The sequence below is a fragment of the Borostomias antarcticus genome, assembly GCF_949987555.1.
Source record: "Borostomias antarcticus genome assembly, chromosome: 35".
Classification (NCBI taxonomy): Eukaryota; Metazoa; Chordata; class Actinopteri; order Stomiiformes; family Stomiidae; genus Borostomias; species Borostomias antarcticus.
Genome location: NC_140268.1, coordinates 1,466,849 through 1,481,552, shown reverse-complemented (window position 1 = coordinate 1,481,552; position 14,704 = coordinate 1,466,849). Strand labels below are relative to the sequence as shown.

The window sequence follows — 14,704 nt, the reverse complement described above, 5'->3', positions numbered from 1 at the left end:
AGGTTCTGACCCTAGAGACCAGGGTTCTGTACCCTAGAGACCAGGGTTCTGACCCTAGAGACCAGGGTTCTGACCCTAGAGACCAGGTTCTGATCCTAGAGACCAGGTTCTGACCCTAGAGACCAGGTTCTGACCCTAGAGACCAGGTTCTGACCCTAGAGACCAGGGTTCTGTACCCTAGAGACCAGGGTTCTGACCCTAGAGACCAGGTTCTGACCCTAGAGACCAGGGTTCTGACCCTAGAGACCAGGGTTCTGACCCTAGAGACCAGGTTCTGATCCTAGAGACCAGGTTCTGACCCTAGAGACCAGGTTCTGTATCCTAGAGACCAGGTTCTGACCCTAGAGACCGGGGTTCTGATCCTAGAGACCAGGTTCTGATCCTAGAGTCCAGGGTTCTGACCCTAGAGTCCAGGGTTCTGACCCTAGAGACCAGGGTTCTGACCCTAGAGACTGGGGTTCTCACCCTAGAGACCAGGGTTCTGTATCCTAGAGACCAGGGTTCTGACCCTAGAGACCAGGGTTCTGTACCCTAAACGTTCAGGCCATCATCATCATCATCATCATCATCATGTTGAACCCCCAGGTGTCATCATCACGGTGATAAACCCATCAGGAGCAAAGTGTGGGGAGGTAAGTGTGTAGCAGAGGGCACTAAAGACAGGGTATGAAGGGTTATAGGAAGTGTGGGGGGGTAAGTGTGTAGCAGAGGGCATTAAAGACAGGGTATGAAGGGTTATAGGAAGTGTGGGGAGGTAAGTGTGTAGCAGAGGGCACTAAAGACGGGGTATGAAGGGTTATAGGAAGTGTGGGGAGGTAAGTGTGTAGCAGAGGGCACTAAAGACGGGGTATGAAGGGTTATAGGAAGTGTGGGGAGGTAAGTGTGTAGCAGAGGGCACTGAAGAAAGGGTATGAAGGGTTATAGGAAGTGTGGGGAGGTAAGTGTGTAGCAGAGGGGAATAAAGACAGGGTATGAAGGGTTATAGGAAGTGTGGGGAGGTAAGTGTGTAGCAGAGGGCACTAATGACGGGGTATGAAGGGTTATAGGAAGTGTGGGGAGGTAAGTGTGTAGCAGAGGGCACTAAAGACGGGGTATGAGGGGTTATAGGAAGTGTGGGGAGGTAAGTGTGTAGCAGAGGGCACTAAAGACAGGGTATGAAGGGTTATAGGAAGTGTGGGGGGGTAAGTGTGTAGCAGAGGGCACTAAAGACAGGGTATGAAGGGTTATAGGAAGTGTGGGGGGGTAAGTGTGTAGCAGAGGGCACTAAAGACGGGGTATGAAGGGTTATAGGAAGTGTGGGGAGGTAAGTGTGTAGCAGAGGGGAATAAAGACAGGGTATGAAGGGTTATAGGAAGTGTGGGGAGGTAAGTGTGTAGCAGAGGGCACTAATGACGGGGTATGAAGGGTTATAGGAAGTGTGGGGAGGTAAGTGTGTAGCAGAGGGCACTAAAGACGGGGTATGAGGGGTTATAGGAAGTGTGGGGAGGTAAGTGTGTAGCAGAGGGCACTAATGACGGGGTATGAAGGGTTATAGGAAGTGTGGGGAGGTAAGTGTGTAGCAGAGGGCACTAAAGACAGGGTATGAAGGGTTATAGGAAGTGTGGGGAGGTAAGTGTGTAGCAGAGGGCACTAAAGACAGGGTATGAAGGGTTATAGGAAGTGTGGGGAGGTAAGTGTGTAGCAGAGGGCACTAAAGACAGGGTATGAAGGGTTATAGGAAGTGTGGGGGGGTAAGTGTGTAGCAGAGGGCACTAAAGACGGGGTATGAAGGGTTATAGGAAGTGTGGGGAGGTAAGTGTGTAGCAGAGGGGAATAAAGACAGGGTATGAAGGGTTATAGGAAGTGTGGGGAGGTAAGTGTGTAGCAGAGGGCACTAATGACGGGGTATGAAGGGTTATAGGAAGTGTGGGGAGGTAAGTGTGTAGCAGAGGGCACTAAAGACAGGGTATGAGGGGTTATAGGAAGTGTGGGGAGGTAAGTGTGTAGCAGAGGGCACTAAAGACAGGGTATGAAGGGTTATAGGAAGTGTGGGGAGGTAAGTGTGTAGCAGAGGGCATTAAAGACGGGTATGAAGGGTTATAGGAAGTGTGGGGAGGTAAGTGTGTAGCAGAGGGCATTAAAGACAGGGTATGAAGGGTTATAGGAAGTGTGGGGAGGTAAGTGTGTAGCAGAGGGCATTAAAGACAGGGTATGAAGGGTTATAGGAAGTGTGGGGAGGTAAGTGTGTAGCAGAGGGCACTAAAGACGGGGTATGAAGGGTTATAGGAAGTGTGGGGGGGTAAGTGTGTAGCAGAGGGCACTAAAGACGGGGTATGAAGGGTTAAAGGAAGTGTGGGGAGGTAAGTGTGTAGCAGAGGGCATTAAAGACAGGGTATGAAGGGTTATAGGAAGTGTGGGGAGGTAAGTGTGTAGCAGAGGGCACTAAAGACGGGGTATGAAGGGTTAAAGGAAGTGTGGGGAGGTAAGTGTGTAGCAGAGGGCATTAAAGACAGGGTATGAAGGGTTATAGGAAGTGTGGGGAGGTAAGTGTGTAGCAGAGGGCACTAAAGACAGGGTATGAAGGGTTATAGGAAGTGTGGGGAGGTAAGTGTGTAGCAGAGGGCACTAAAGACAGGGTATGAAGGGTTATAGGAAGTGTGGGGAGGTAAGTGTGTAGCAGAGGGCACTAAGGGTATGAAGGGTTATAGGATTAACGCCTGACGTAAACATTCTACGGGCCTGCTCCTCTAGTAACTCGATGTTTATCATCATTTTAACAAATCAAGTTCACGTTTTCAACATTGATCACACACTAATAAATAGGCAACTATTTAAATGCTATTTCTCATAAGAGGGAGACGAGAGCGCGCACTAACACGCACGAGACAGGCGTCATCGCGTCAGGCGGACTACAGGACAACGTGCCCTTTTACAGGAAGGACTACAAAACGTCAATCAGCGTCTTTCGACGCAATAATCCGTCCACGTCTGTCTAATGCACAAGTGAATTAATGCGTGTTCAGGTTGAGATGATCCTCGGGTTGGGTTTGGGTATGAAGTGCGCCACTGGCCGGGTGCACAAACAAACGCTCCTCTGTCCACTCACCTCTCTCCAGGCAGAGCGGCTCCGTCATCGCCGCCATGTCCGTCTCCTTCCCAGGGTGGTAATACGATGACATCATCGAGGCTCCTTCTTAGGGTACTGCGGTGGAGAGGGGGGTGGACGGGTCTCTCTCCGGGGTTGGTGAGCGGAGGACGGATGATTTACAGGGTTTTTCTAACCTCTAACCTTTTTCTAACCTTTCTAACCAGGATGCGAGGCTGCAGGATGCAAGGATGCGAGGCTGCAGGATGCAAGGATGCGAGGCTGCAGGATGCAAGGATGCGAGGGTTTGCTTGACAGCTGAGAGGAGCGCGCGCCGAGCCCAGCTGATAGAACGTTAGTGGGTTTTCCTGCGTCGTCTATCTGCTACGTCACAGAAAACGTGGGATGTGATTGGTCCACGGGAACGTCACTCACTCGCGTGATTTTTTTTACCAACAAACTTCTGGCATAACCACGCCCCCGCGAGTTTTCATTGGGTTAGGGATAGGGTTAGGGTTGTCCAATGAAAACTCGCGGGGGCGTGGTTATGGCAGAAGTTGGTTGGGGAAAAAAATGACGCCTCATGTAGTGTAACGGAAGTCAGTAAAAAGGTTAAACCCCTCTTAACTCGATTTCACCAGATGCATTCAGACGCTTACACGGGATATTTTTAAATAAAAAACAACTTTATTTGCAGAGAATAAAGATGCCCAACAGAACAATTCAGAGGAAGGGTTCCATTTTGCTTTACAGAAGAAAAAAATAGGAGCAATATTACCGAGTTTCTCCGTCATGCACTTAGCAATACACTTCCTTCAATATCAAATCAACGCCCCACACGCCCATGTTAGGGGATGTGGGTGTAATTAGGGCACACAGAACTGATCCGTGTTGTAATCGACATTTAAAACACATGAAAGCTCCCCAGATAAACAACCTAACATGATATACAGGATCATGAAGTTATACTTGAGAGAAAAAGTTCAGCGTCTGAATGGTTTTTCAACGTAGCTTCCAATTTAGTCCCTAGCCACCAAACATGAGAAACCCAGGTTGAAATTCTAAACACTTAACCGATTGGTGACAGACGAACGCGTCGGGCAGGACTGCGCCACTCCTGCTAGCTTTGTAGGCAGAGGGGAAAGTCAATTATCAGGACAATGACTTCCCTGAGCAGAGAAGTGCCATGTCAGAAGTGTGGACAGTGAGGGCCACCGTAGGAGGACCCGAGCATCTGGTTGTTGCCGTGAGATCGACCCGGGGTTCCCGTACAAAACCGAGAGAAGAAAAGAAAAGACTACGGAACCCAGAAACGGCCTCGCGTTTCCTAGACTGGCCGGTGGAGGTCCCTACTGAATCATCAGTCCAATCGTTCGCAGAAAAGAGGGGAGGGAGAGTACAGCTTTGAGCCGTGTGTGTGTGTGTGTGTGTGTGTGTGTGTGTGTGTGTGTGTTGAATAAAAAAACATGGCCGAGCCGCCCCGGCTCAGTACTCGTCTGCCGGGGGCTCCATCTTGTAGCCGTTCTCGTTGGAGACGTAGCCCTCCCCCGATTGGACGGACTCCTGGTCCATCGTCATCCCGTCCTGGCTGTTCTCCTCTGGCGCGGGCGGGGCCGCGCCCTCCTCGCCGTTGCCCATGGCGTCGCGGGGCAGCAGCGGCGCGTGCCTGTCCTCCCTGCGCTCCCCGCCTCCCCTCTCCCTGTCCCCGCGGTCGCGCTTGTGCTCCCTGTCCCTCTCCCTGTCCCCCCGGCGGCGCTCCCTGTCCCTGTCTCTGTCCTTGTCCCTGTGGCTACGCCGGCGGTCGCGGTCTCGATCCCTCTCCCTCTCGCGCTCCTTCCCCCCGCGCTCCTCCCCGCGCTCCTCCCCCCCGCGCTCCTCCCCGGCCTCCGCGCCCTCCTCCCCCCCGCTGGGCTCCTCGGGCATCCTGTCCCCCCCCTCGCCCGGCATGCCGTCACCCGGGCCCACGCCAATCTCGTCCCCGTCGCCTCCCTTGCCCCTCTCCCTGTCCCTCTTGCGCTCTCTGCTGCGGCTCCGCCTCTTCCTGTCCCTGTCGCGGCTCCTCTCTCTGCTGCGGCTGTCGTCGCCGCCGCCGCCGCCCCCACCGCCGCCCCCGCCTGCCGCCCCGCGCTCACCCCCGCCGCCTGGCGCCCCCCCGCGCTCACCCCCCCTCTCACCCCCCCTCTCCCTGTCCCTCCGCCGGCCGCCCATCCCGGGCTCCTCCCCCCCGGGGGGCCCCCCGAGGGCCATGCCGGGCGCCCTCTCCCTGGAGCGCGTGCTGCGGCGCCGGCGCTCGCGGGAGCGCGTCCGCCGCCTCTCGCCGCGTTCCTTGTCCCGGTCGCGCTCGCGGCTGCGCTCACGACGCTCGCCGCCGCCACCGCCACGCTCGCCGCCGCCACGCTCGCCGCCACGCTCGCCGCCACGCTCGCCGCCGCCCACTCCTCCTCCTCGCTCGCGCTCACGCTCCCTGGGGGGGGAAGGAAAGAGAGAGAGACGGTCAACTCTGTTCACTTCACTTCATCTGATAACTCTGTTCACTTCACTTCATCTGATAACTCTGTTCACTTCACACTTCATCTGATAACTCTGTTCACTTCACACTTCATCTGATAACTCTGTTCACTTCACACTTCATCTGATAACTCTGTTCACTTCACACTTCATCTGATAACTCTGTTCACTTCACTTAATCTGATAACTCTTCACTTCACACTTCATCTGATAACTCTGTTCACTTCACACTTCATCTGATAACTCTGTTCACTTCACACTTCATCTGATAACTCTGTTCACTTCACACTTCATCTGATAACTCTGTTCACTTCACTTAATCTGATAACTCTTCACTTCACACTTCATCTGATAACTCTGTTCACTTCACACTTCATCTGATAACTCTTCACTTCACACTTCATCTGATAACTCTTCACTTCACACTTCATCTGATAACTCTGTTCACTTCACACTTCATCTGATAACTCTGTTCACTTCACACTTCATCTGATAACTCTTCACTTCACACTTCATCTGATAACTCTTCACTTCACACTTCATCTGATAACTCTTCACTTCACACTTCATCTGATAACATCAGTCAGGCCCCCACACCCAGGGCCCAGAGCGAGCCAGACAGCCAGCCTTCCTTCCTTCCTTCCTTCCTCCCATTCCTTCCTCCCTCCCTTCCCTTCTTCCTTCACTCCCTCCTTCCCTCCTCCCATTCCTCCCTCCCTCCTTCCTTCCCTCCCTCCCTTCCTCCCTCCCTTCACTCCCTCCTCCCATTCCTCCCTCCCTCCCTCCCTCCCTCCTCCCCAACCTGATGGTCTGATCGGGCGCCTTCACTTTCCCAACGATGTCCTTGTCAGATTGTGAAGGACCCCTAACCTACAACCACAGGCGCACGTGTGCGGCGTTAGCGAACTCACCCTCCGATGGGGCGCTCATCGTAGCGCGAGGCGTCGTCTCTTCCAGAGTGTTTGATGTTGACGTCGGCCCCGCCTCTCCTGGTGCCTCCCAGTCCTCCGCCTGATTGGATCACAGACACGCACTTGTTGTCAACAGCTACAAGACCACCTCGCCAGGGGGGCGTCCAATCAAAACCTCCGGATCGCTCCCAGCTCTGGGACAGAGCGAGCGGGTGCCGTTCCTCACCTAGCCTGCGGGGGTGCCATCCCTTGACCGTGCGGCCTCTCTCCACGTCCACCAACACTCTCCGGCCGTCGATCTTCTTCCCGTCCGCGTGCTTGTAGGCGGCTGGGGGGGGGGGGAGAGGGGGGAGTGAGTGGGAGGAGCTTCGTTTCATGGTGGCCAAGGAAGCAAGACTCCATGATTATACTGACCAGGAGCAGGTGATGGCCAAGCCGACTGCTCTCTGGACAACAGCTGCAGGGCACTGTGAGACTTCCTCACCCCAGGACAACTACTACATTTGACTCATGGCTGCATCTCGGAACACAATCACGCACTTCTGGAAACGTCGTTTATTTGGTGTTCGGGAGAACATTAAAAATGTATTAAAAAATATATCCTGAAAGAGCGCCGTGATAAATGGAGACATTTAACTGACTAGAACAAACAAACATACATGCTCTTCCATGTTCTGACCCTCCAAAACACTTTGTCGCTACATTTAGCATCAAGTGCATCAGCACAACGACCACCTCCAAGGCCTTTGATGGTTGGGTTATTGTTGGGTTGTCTTCGGGCACGGAGCCGGAGGAAGACCGCCCGAGGATGGGTCCTGGGAGGCACCGGAAGGTTCTGCCCCAGGTGACACTGAGCCACCAGGTGACACTGAACCACCAGGTGACTCAACGCCTCAAAACCATAAAATGAAATGACTGGAGCCACAATTAGTGGTAAATTACCCACAATGCTTCATTACGTAGTGTACTGACCCATTTAGAGGGGCTCACACCAACAAAAGGTGTTTCCGTCTTCTTAAATCTACATAAATGGTTTCTATGATCTTAAATCTACATAAAAGTATGTTTATTCAGGACAATCGATTGTTTGAAGAGACGAGTACACATCTGGTGGTCCCACGTGACATTGCAAAAATAATTCCCGGCTGTATTCACTCAGGTCTAGTGTAAACGCCCAAGAGTTCAATAATCAATCGCTCTTTAAGACAGGTTTAACAGTAAGGTTTAACAGTAACGTAAAGTTTAACATTAAGTAAATGCAAACACCTTATCTTTTCAAATAGGTTTGATATCGTATAGGTTTCGGCACCAATTTCACAATTAATGGTTTAGGAATTTGTCTGAATACATTTAATGATCTAGCCGGTACAAATTTTGGCACATACTTAAATGTAAAAAATTGTTGGTAGTGGATTTGTGAAAAGGTAGTTAACCTGTAGCCTACAAAACCAGTCCCAATTGCAAGTGACCAATGCCATAACGGGTTTATGCACAATAGTTGTACACAGTAGTACTTAGTGATTTGAACTTCTAGGCTGTCAATAGAAGACAGCCTCAGAACAGATGAACATTTAGGTGCCGTTCAAAGCCAGCGAGCGGGGGAGGAGGAATCCTTTTATCTCTCAATAATGCTCATTATTTCTTATGTAAATGAACCCCAGGGTTTCGGCTGACTGCATATTTGGGCCCACAATCTGTGACCCCAGTCTGTTGAAGGGATTTCCAGGTCTAGTGTAGAAATGCTTCTAGAGTGGAACGAGCGCAGCTGCTGTGCTCGTTCCCTGCTGCGACGCGGGGTCGACCTTTCGGGGGTCAACGGGCCCCCACCTCACTTACCGCAGCGCGTCACACCCCACCTGCATTCTGGGAGGTGAATCGAGGGCTTCAGCGAGTCACAAACCGCTGATCCGTTTGTCGCTGATCAGACGCGGAAACGTCCTGCGATAGCGTCTGACTGCCGATACGCTCCTGACCTCTGAACCCTGACCCCCAAACACCCTGCCCCTCTCGGTTCAACCGGAAATAAAACACTACTCACATGTTGGTTTTATAGGTAGGGAACATTTACTCAATAAAGCCAGGGTACAGGGCCTTGCATGAATGACTTCCACACCGACAAACTTTACCCATAATGCAGTGCGTCAAGCTAATTCACTTTATAGGGACAAGTGGGCTGCCTTACTTACAACCCACCCGTCATGGTCGTGACTCACGCGAGGTGCGCTGGTCGGTGTTCGAGCTACCGTGCGTGTTTTTACCTTCACACTATCTTACCACCGCCTGCTTAGGGCTTCCAGTTGCCAGGCAACACTGGAGTCTCCTTCTGCCACGTTTCCACCACTCGCACACTCGCACACACACACCTGCCCTGTCCCGACCTCACACTCGCCCTCTGCCTCGAGTCAACCTCAAACTCTCTCACACTCACGCACCCTCACCCCCCCCCCGCCTTGAGTCCCGACCTCACACTCTCTCTCACACACACCCTCACCCCCCCCGCCTTGAGTCCCGACCTCACACACACCTCGCTGCCCAACCAGACAGTCCTAGGATCCATCTCTTGCGACCGAGGAGTACGGCGAGCTGCAGATGACCCATCCTGGTCTGCTACACTGGTCAGCTGAGCTGGTGACGGTCCAATGGGGGAAACGGCCCCGAGGGGGAATGGCTTTAGCACAACCTCTGCTTATCCAATCAGCGGGCCTTACCAGAACCCCTAGGTTTCACAGCCAATCAGAGGGCCTTACCAGAACCCCTAGGTCTTACAGCCAATCAGAGGGTCTTACCAGTACCCCATATGTATCACAACAGATTAAACATACTATCATGACACCTAGTAAGTACATGGTACTGGGGGAACTTACCAGAACCCCTCCACTTCCTGGTTTGTGCTAATGATGTCACTAACTCTTACGATAGGAGGGCCTTACCAAAGCCTCAGTCCTATAACCCATCTGGGTTGATCTTACCACAAACCAATCAGAAGGCACTTCTCCCCCAAAAAGGTTGCCTTACCACAACCTATGGACATCTAACACAGAGCCATCCAATACTCACAGTAGACACGCTTGGGTGTTCACTTCAGTGTAGAGCTAAGGTGATAATAACATGTGTAGCGTAACCTCAGATAAATGTATTACTTTACACTGATCTATAACTAGTGTTTCCATTGAACAATGTCCATAAACTACTGATCACATGTGGGTGGGATGACTAATATGTCTGTAATTATGCAGTGGGTGCAAATATATGAGTATGTGGTCTACTTAGCTGGTCCTGTCCCATCGTATGCCTATTCCATCAAAGCCAGGTCAACAGGCGATAATTCGAGGCTAACCTTAAGAGAATAGTATGCATATCTCAGGCGATAGCCTGGTTCGGAGAAAATAAAAACGCACCGTAGGTGGCTTTAATACAAAAGGCATACACACGGGACGCTAGTCTGATGCTAATGTCCTGGGGTTGCATTCAATGGTCAAAGCTCAGGGCGCCGTTTGCTACCGTTTGTGATCAAACGCCACATCGAGACGGGCCTCAAAAGATGCGCTTTGCCCATTGAACGTAGCTCCTCTTCCCTAAGTAGGACATGAAGGGTGGAAAGAAATCTTACCCATCATACAAACCCATTATACCAACCATATACTGAGCTGTGGTAGTAGGGTGCTGATGTATCATAACCATCATCATCATCTGCAAGCCAGCTCTGGCCAATAGCCATCACAGAATGGCGGCTGCAGTGGCAATGAGAACAACACACAGTTAATACACTGCAGAACCCCCACTGTCAAACACCGCACCCTGGCTACACTTATCGGGGGTGGGCAACCCTGGTCGTGGAGAACCCCACCGATGTCTCGCAGCTCAATCGGCTGTCTGGCTCGCTAATAAACGTCGGTGTGGTCCTGGTTTCTGCGCTAGGAGACAGGGAGGACTGCTTGGCCAGTGGGTGCGTGGTGCTGGTTCACCATGATCAGGGCTGAAGACCACTGATAAGAGCTTTATGGGGGGGGAAAAGCCTAACGTCACAAAAACAGGTAGAGATAAGGAGTGCCCGACATAACCTGACTCATGAACAGACTTCAGTCAAGGATTGACATCGCTATTCTGTGACCTTGAGCTTACCATGGTGGTCCAACCAGGAAGACACTTTCACAGATGTGTTACTCCTAACCATAACAGACCTACCCTGTGGCAGGCGACTGCTTTCATGTTGACCCCCCCCCCCAAAAAATCTTAGTCCCCTACTAACCCAACCCTCCCTCTTCCCCTGACAGGCACGTGGACAGTGGTGCCGTGGATAAAGCCTCGCTACACAGACAAGCGCAATACAGACACGGGTTCCCTCTCAACCACACGGTAGTAGGCATGCACCATAGATACAGACACGGCACAGACACCCCACTCGCTCGGTACGCGTGTCCGAACGCTAACTCGTAGCCAGGTGAAATGACGTGCGGTACCAAATAAAGGTTGTTTTTTTCCCCTGTCACGACCATCCCGTTCGTATTTCCCAACCGCAGGGACCGCCTCTTTACACGGGTGTAAATAAGGTTGAATTTTGAGCTTCCGTGCATTTCAAAGTGCACCGAAGTCAGGTTTTGATCTTTGATTCGAGGAAATTAAGCCCACAAACCGCTCATCCTAAGGGATGGTATTCATCTTAGGCCTTTTCCCTCAGGGAGAAGACGGGCGCTTGTGTTAAACGAAAGCAAGCTGATGCTGAATCCTCAAAAGCTACACGGTTTCAACCAACCCCCTCTGGAGGTATAGACTGGCCAAATGCACATATCTAGATGTTCAGATCTATTCTTATCGCACAGGCCTTTCACAAGCACTAGACCCTACCCATGCACCCTCCCATCATCATGGCAGGTTTTTTTAGATGAGGCGGGTTAATGGGGGTGTAGAGCCGGATCTTTGGAGGTACTCACAGTGCATGTCTCTCTCGTGTTCGTACTCGATGAAGGCGTAGCCTCGCGGCTTCCCCGTCGTCTTATTGTAGACGATGTAGATCTAGACGAGAAAGGGACAGGAGTTCCTTAAGGAAGTCGCCAAACGCTGACCGAGCACCGAAGCTCAGATTTCGAGGGACGAGTCGTTGACGCTTACCCGTTTGATGGGCCCGTAGACCTCGAACTCCCGGCGAAGCTTGGACTCGGTGGTGTCATAGTTCTGCATCATGATAACACGGTTATTTTCAGAAACTTTGTGAGAAAATGATGCTTTCCTTACATCAAGGTAAGGGTTAGACTATAACATTCCACAGCATGTAATAATTTATAGCACGAATTATTGTAATTGACCAATGTATGCGGTCTAGTTTCAACTAGAGTAGTGCATATCTGAAACTTCCTCATGGATGGTTTAAATAGTCAATGACAGTTCTTTAACTGTCCCACCTTTAATTGCCCACCTCCCTTGTTCTCTGTAAAGCGCATTGTGTTGCCTCTGGGTATGAAATGCGCTATACAAATAAAGCTTTGATTGATTGATTGATTTAATCACTTACCACTCGGGCCACAAACAGCGTCTTGAAGGCATCCCCTTGAGCGTTGGGGTCATTGTGGGGATCCCCTGAAAATATTGAACATACAACATCATTCAAGCTGCCGTTTCCACTGCTGAATGAACACGAATGTCATCAGTTCACCCGTATAAACTTACAAAGTTTGAGTTCCGTCTCCACCACCGTCTGCCTTCGCTCGATCTTCTCTCTCCTCTGTAGAAGACAATTTTGCTTTGGTTAGTGATTCACTAAACGGTTGTTATAACAGCCCATTCCAGGTTGTTATAACAGCCCATTCCAGGTTGTTATAACAGCCCATTCCAGGTTGTTATAACAGCCCATTCCAATGTACCCTGAACATGTTTTGTTGAAAATGTGTTCAGAATCACCCTGCATTTTGTGTTTTGTAGGCAGTAAAATTAAGATTGAGGGAAAGAACATGTTACCTTCCTCTCCAATCTCTCGTCACGGGTCTCGGCCCTGGTAGGTGGAGGAGCATCTCTGGGGTCCTAACAAAGACACAAAGACACCGTGTATAAGCCTGTGTAATATTCTATGGAGATCACATCTTAAGCATTAAACTAGATTAAGATCTGCCCTGGTAGGTGGAGAAGCATCTCTGGGGTCCTAACAAAGACACCCATGTATAAGCCTGTGTAATATTCTATGGAGATCACATCTTAAGCATTAAACTAGATTAAGATCGGCCCTGGTAGGTGGAGGCGCATCTCTGGGGTCCTAACAAAGACACCCATGTATAAGCCTGTGTAATATTCTATGGAGATCACATCTTAAGCATTAAACTAGATTAAGATCGGCCCTGGTAGGTGGAGGCGCATCTCTGGGGTCCTAACAAAGACAACCACGTATAAGCCTGTGTAATATTCTATGGAGATCACATCTTAAGCATTAAACTAGATTAAGATCGGCCCTGGTAGGTGGAGGAGCATCTCTGGGGTCCTAACAAAGACACCCATGTATAAGCCTGTGTAATATTCAGTGGAGATCACATCTTTAAGCATTAAACTAGATTAAGATCGGCCCTGGTAGGTGGAGGAGCATCTCTGGGGTCCTAACAAAGACACCCATGTATAAGCCTGTGTAATATTCTATGGAGATCACATCTTAAGCATTAAACTAGATTAAGATCGGCCCTGGTAGGTGGAGGAGCATCTCTGGGGTCCTAACAAAAGACAACCATGTATAAGCCTGTGTAATATTCTATGGAGATCACATCTTAAAGATCGGCCCTGGTAGGTGGAGGAGCATCTCTGGGGTCCTAACAAAGACACCCATGTATAAGCCTGTGTAATATTCTACGGAGATCACATCTTAAGCATTAAACTAGATTAAGATTTTGTGGTTCTCTGTACCTCGAAGTGCCTGATGAAAGGGGCAATCCCACAGTAGGGCTGGTTGTGGTGTTTCTCATGGGGCAGCTTCTCCAGCTGGGGCAGGAAGGGTATGGGGTCCCTGGGGGCGAACAGGGCCAGCAGGTTCGGGGGTAGAAACTGGGTCATCTTTCAACTGTGGATGGGAAAAAAGATGGATTAGCTTTTGGATCAATCCGAGTATTATTAAGTTAAGTTTGTGCTCAAACTCAAGTCCAAGTAGCTAGACTGTTACTATAACCCACAAACCCAATATATAACACTAAAATAGCAATATTAGCTATCGGGAATAACATATAAAGGCAAACGACATTGCTTAGCACCAAGATTGGCTCCATTTTGTATATTTATATAGCTAGTCTGACGTTCAACACAACAACAGGCCTCGTGTTTTAAAGCTAAGCTAATGCTAACGGCTAGCTAGCTAGCAGCATGGTTTACCTCAGAAACGCCTCGAGCCCGACGTAGGCGAGGATTATTCTCTCTTTTATCAAATTACGTTTCCCAAAAGCATTAAAAGGAAATATAATGCTTATTTCTGAGGTAATATTTCAACGTTGGTTCCAGTCCGCTTGGTCCCGAGGAGATAAAGGCCTGAAGCAGGCGTCTTTGAGTTAAAATGGCGGGTCAGCGTTGAGCGACAGGGCAGGGGCGAAGCTTATTGGCTAAGAGCTATGGGGGGAACAGGAGGGAGGGCTGTGATTGGACGCTTCTCGGTTGGTCCCGCCCTTCGATGTGGGTCCCGCCCTGTAGTTTACGACACTTTGCGACAAGAGATAATTCTAAAAGAAGAACACTTAGGGGATGATTATGTATTACTACAGGGTAATAGACATCATATGGATACAGAAATAAAATCTATTTTTAAAAACCAAAACCGGACATGGGCCGTGTCCGAAATGCATACTACTTGCTATCTAGTAGGCGAGATGCAGCATGCTACATCAAAACTGTGCATACTGTATTTCGCCTACTATATAGTAGGTAGTATATAGTATGTAGTATGCCTACTATATAGTGCCTACTATATAGCAAGTAGCAGGTAGTATGCATTTCGGACACGGCCATGGTCTTCAAACGAGAATAAGTGTAGATGGCGGGGGGTCACTAGTCTTAATGAGCCTGATGGCTGTGTGGAAAGATGTTTTAGTGCACTCTTATCTGTGCACTAACAAGATTTTTTCCAGCACACAGCATAGCTGTGTTACAGTAGGCTATTGTATGCATGTCTACTGTACATCAAACAACATGCACCCGGAAGGTTGCGATTCCAACCTCTCAAACAGCCTCATATTCTTCAGAGTGCATTGGCTCTTTTCCAATA

The 14,704-nt window shown here is 50.2% G+C and overlaps 2 protein-coding genes across 3 annotated transcripts in view; both read right to left on the bottom strand.

The window, feature by feature from the left end:
• lin7b (lin-7 homolog B (C. elegans)) overlaps nt 1–3,219 on the bottom strand; it is a 7,589-nt gene extending 4,370 nt beyond the window's left edge. For both annotated transcript variants that reach the window (XM_084461061.1, XM_084461062.1), the window contains exon 1: nt 3,086–3,219. In XM_084461061.1, the coding sequence (XP_084317187.1) occupies nt 3,086–3,161 (76 nt within the window). In that variant the 5' untranslated portion in view covers nt 3,162–3,219. The remainder of the gene's footprint in view (nt 1–3,085) is intronic.
• Nucleotides 3,220–3,735: 516 nt separating this feature from the next.
• snrnp70 (small nuclear ribonucleoprotein 70 (U1)) lies at nt 3,736–13,969 on the bottom strand. Its single transcript, XM_084461044.1, has 10 exons — nt 13,822–13,969; nt 13,363–13,516; nt 12,436–12,498; nt 12,148–12,202; nt 11,993–12,057; nt 11,593–11,655; nt 11,415–11,496; nt 6,710–6,811; nt 6,484–6,583; nt 3,736–5,528 (listed from the first exon to the last, which is right to left on the bottom strand). The coding sequence occupies exons 2-10, from the start codon at nt 13,507–13,509 to the stop codon at nt 4,550–4,552; spliced, it is 1,656 nt and encodes a 551-aa protein (XP_084317170.1). The 5' UTR covers nt 13,510–13,516; nt 13,822–13,969; the 3' UTR covers nt 3,736–4,549.
• Nucleotides 13,970–14,704: the final 735 nt, after the last annotated feature.

Coding starts and splice junctions, on each gene's coding strand:
- snrnp70 (XM_084461044.1), bottom strand. CDS start 13,509: ATGACCCAGTTTCTACCCCCGAACCTGCTGGCCCTGTTCGCCCCCAGG. Junction 11,656..11,992: donor CGCTGTTTGTGGCCCGAGTG/GTAAGTGATTAA, acceptor ATCATGATGCAG/AACTATGACACCACCGAGTC. Junction 5,529..6,483: donor GATGAGCGCCCCATCGGAGG/GTGAGTTCGCTA, acceptor TTCCCCCCCCAG/GGAGCGTGAGCGCGAGCGAG.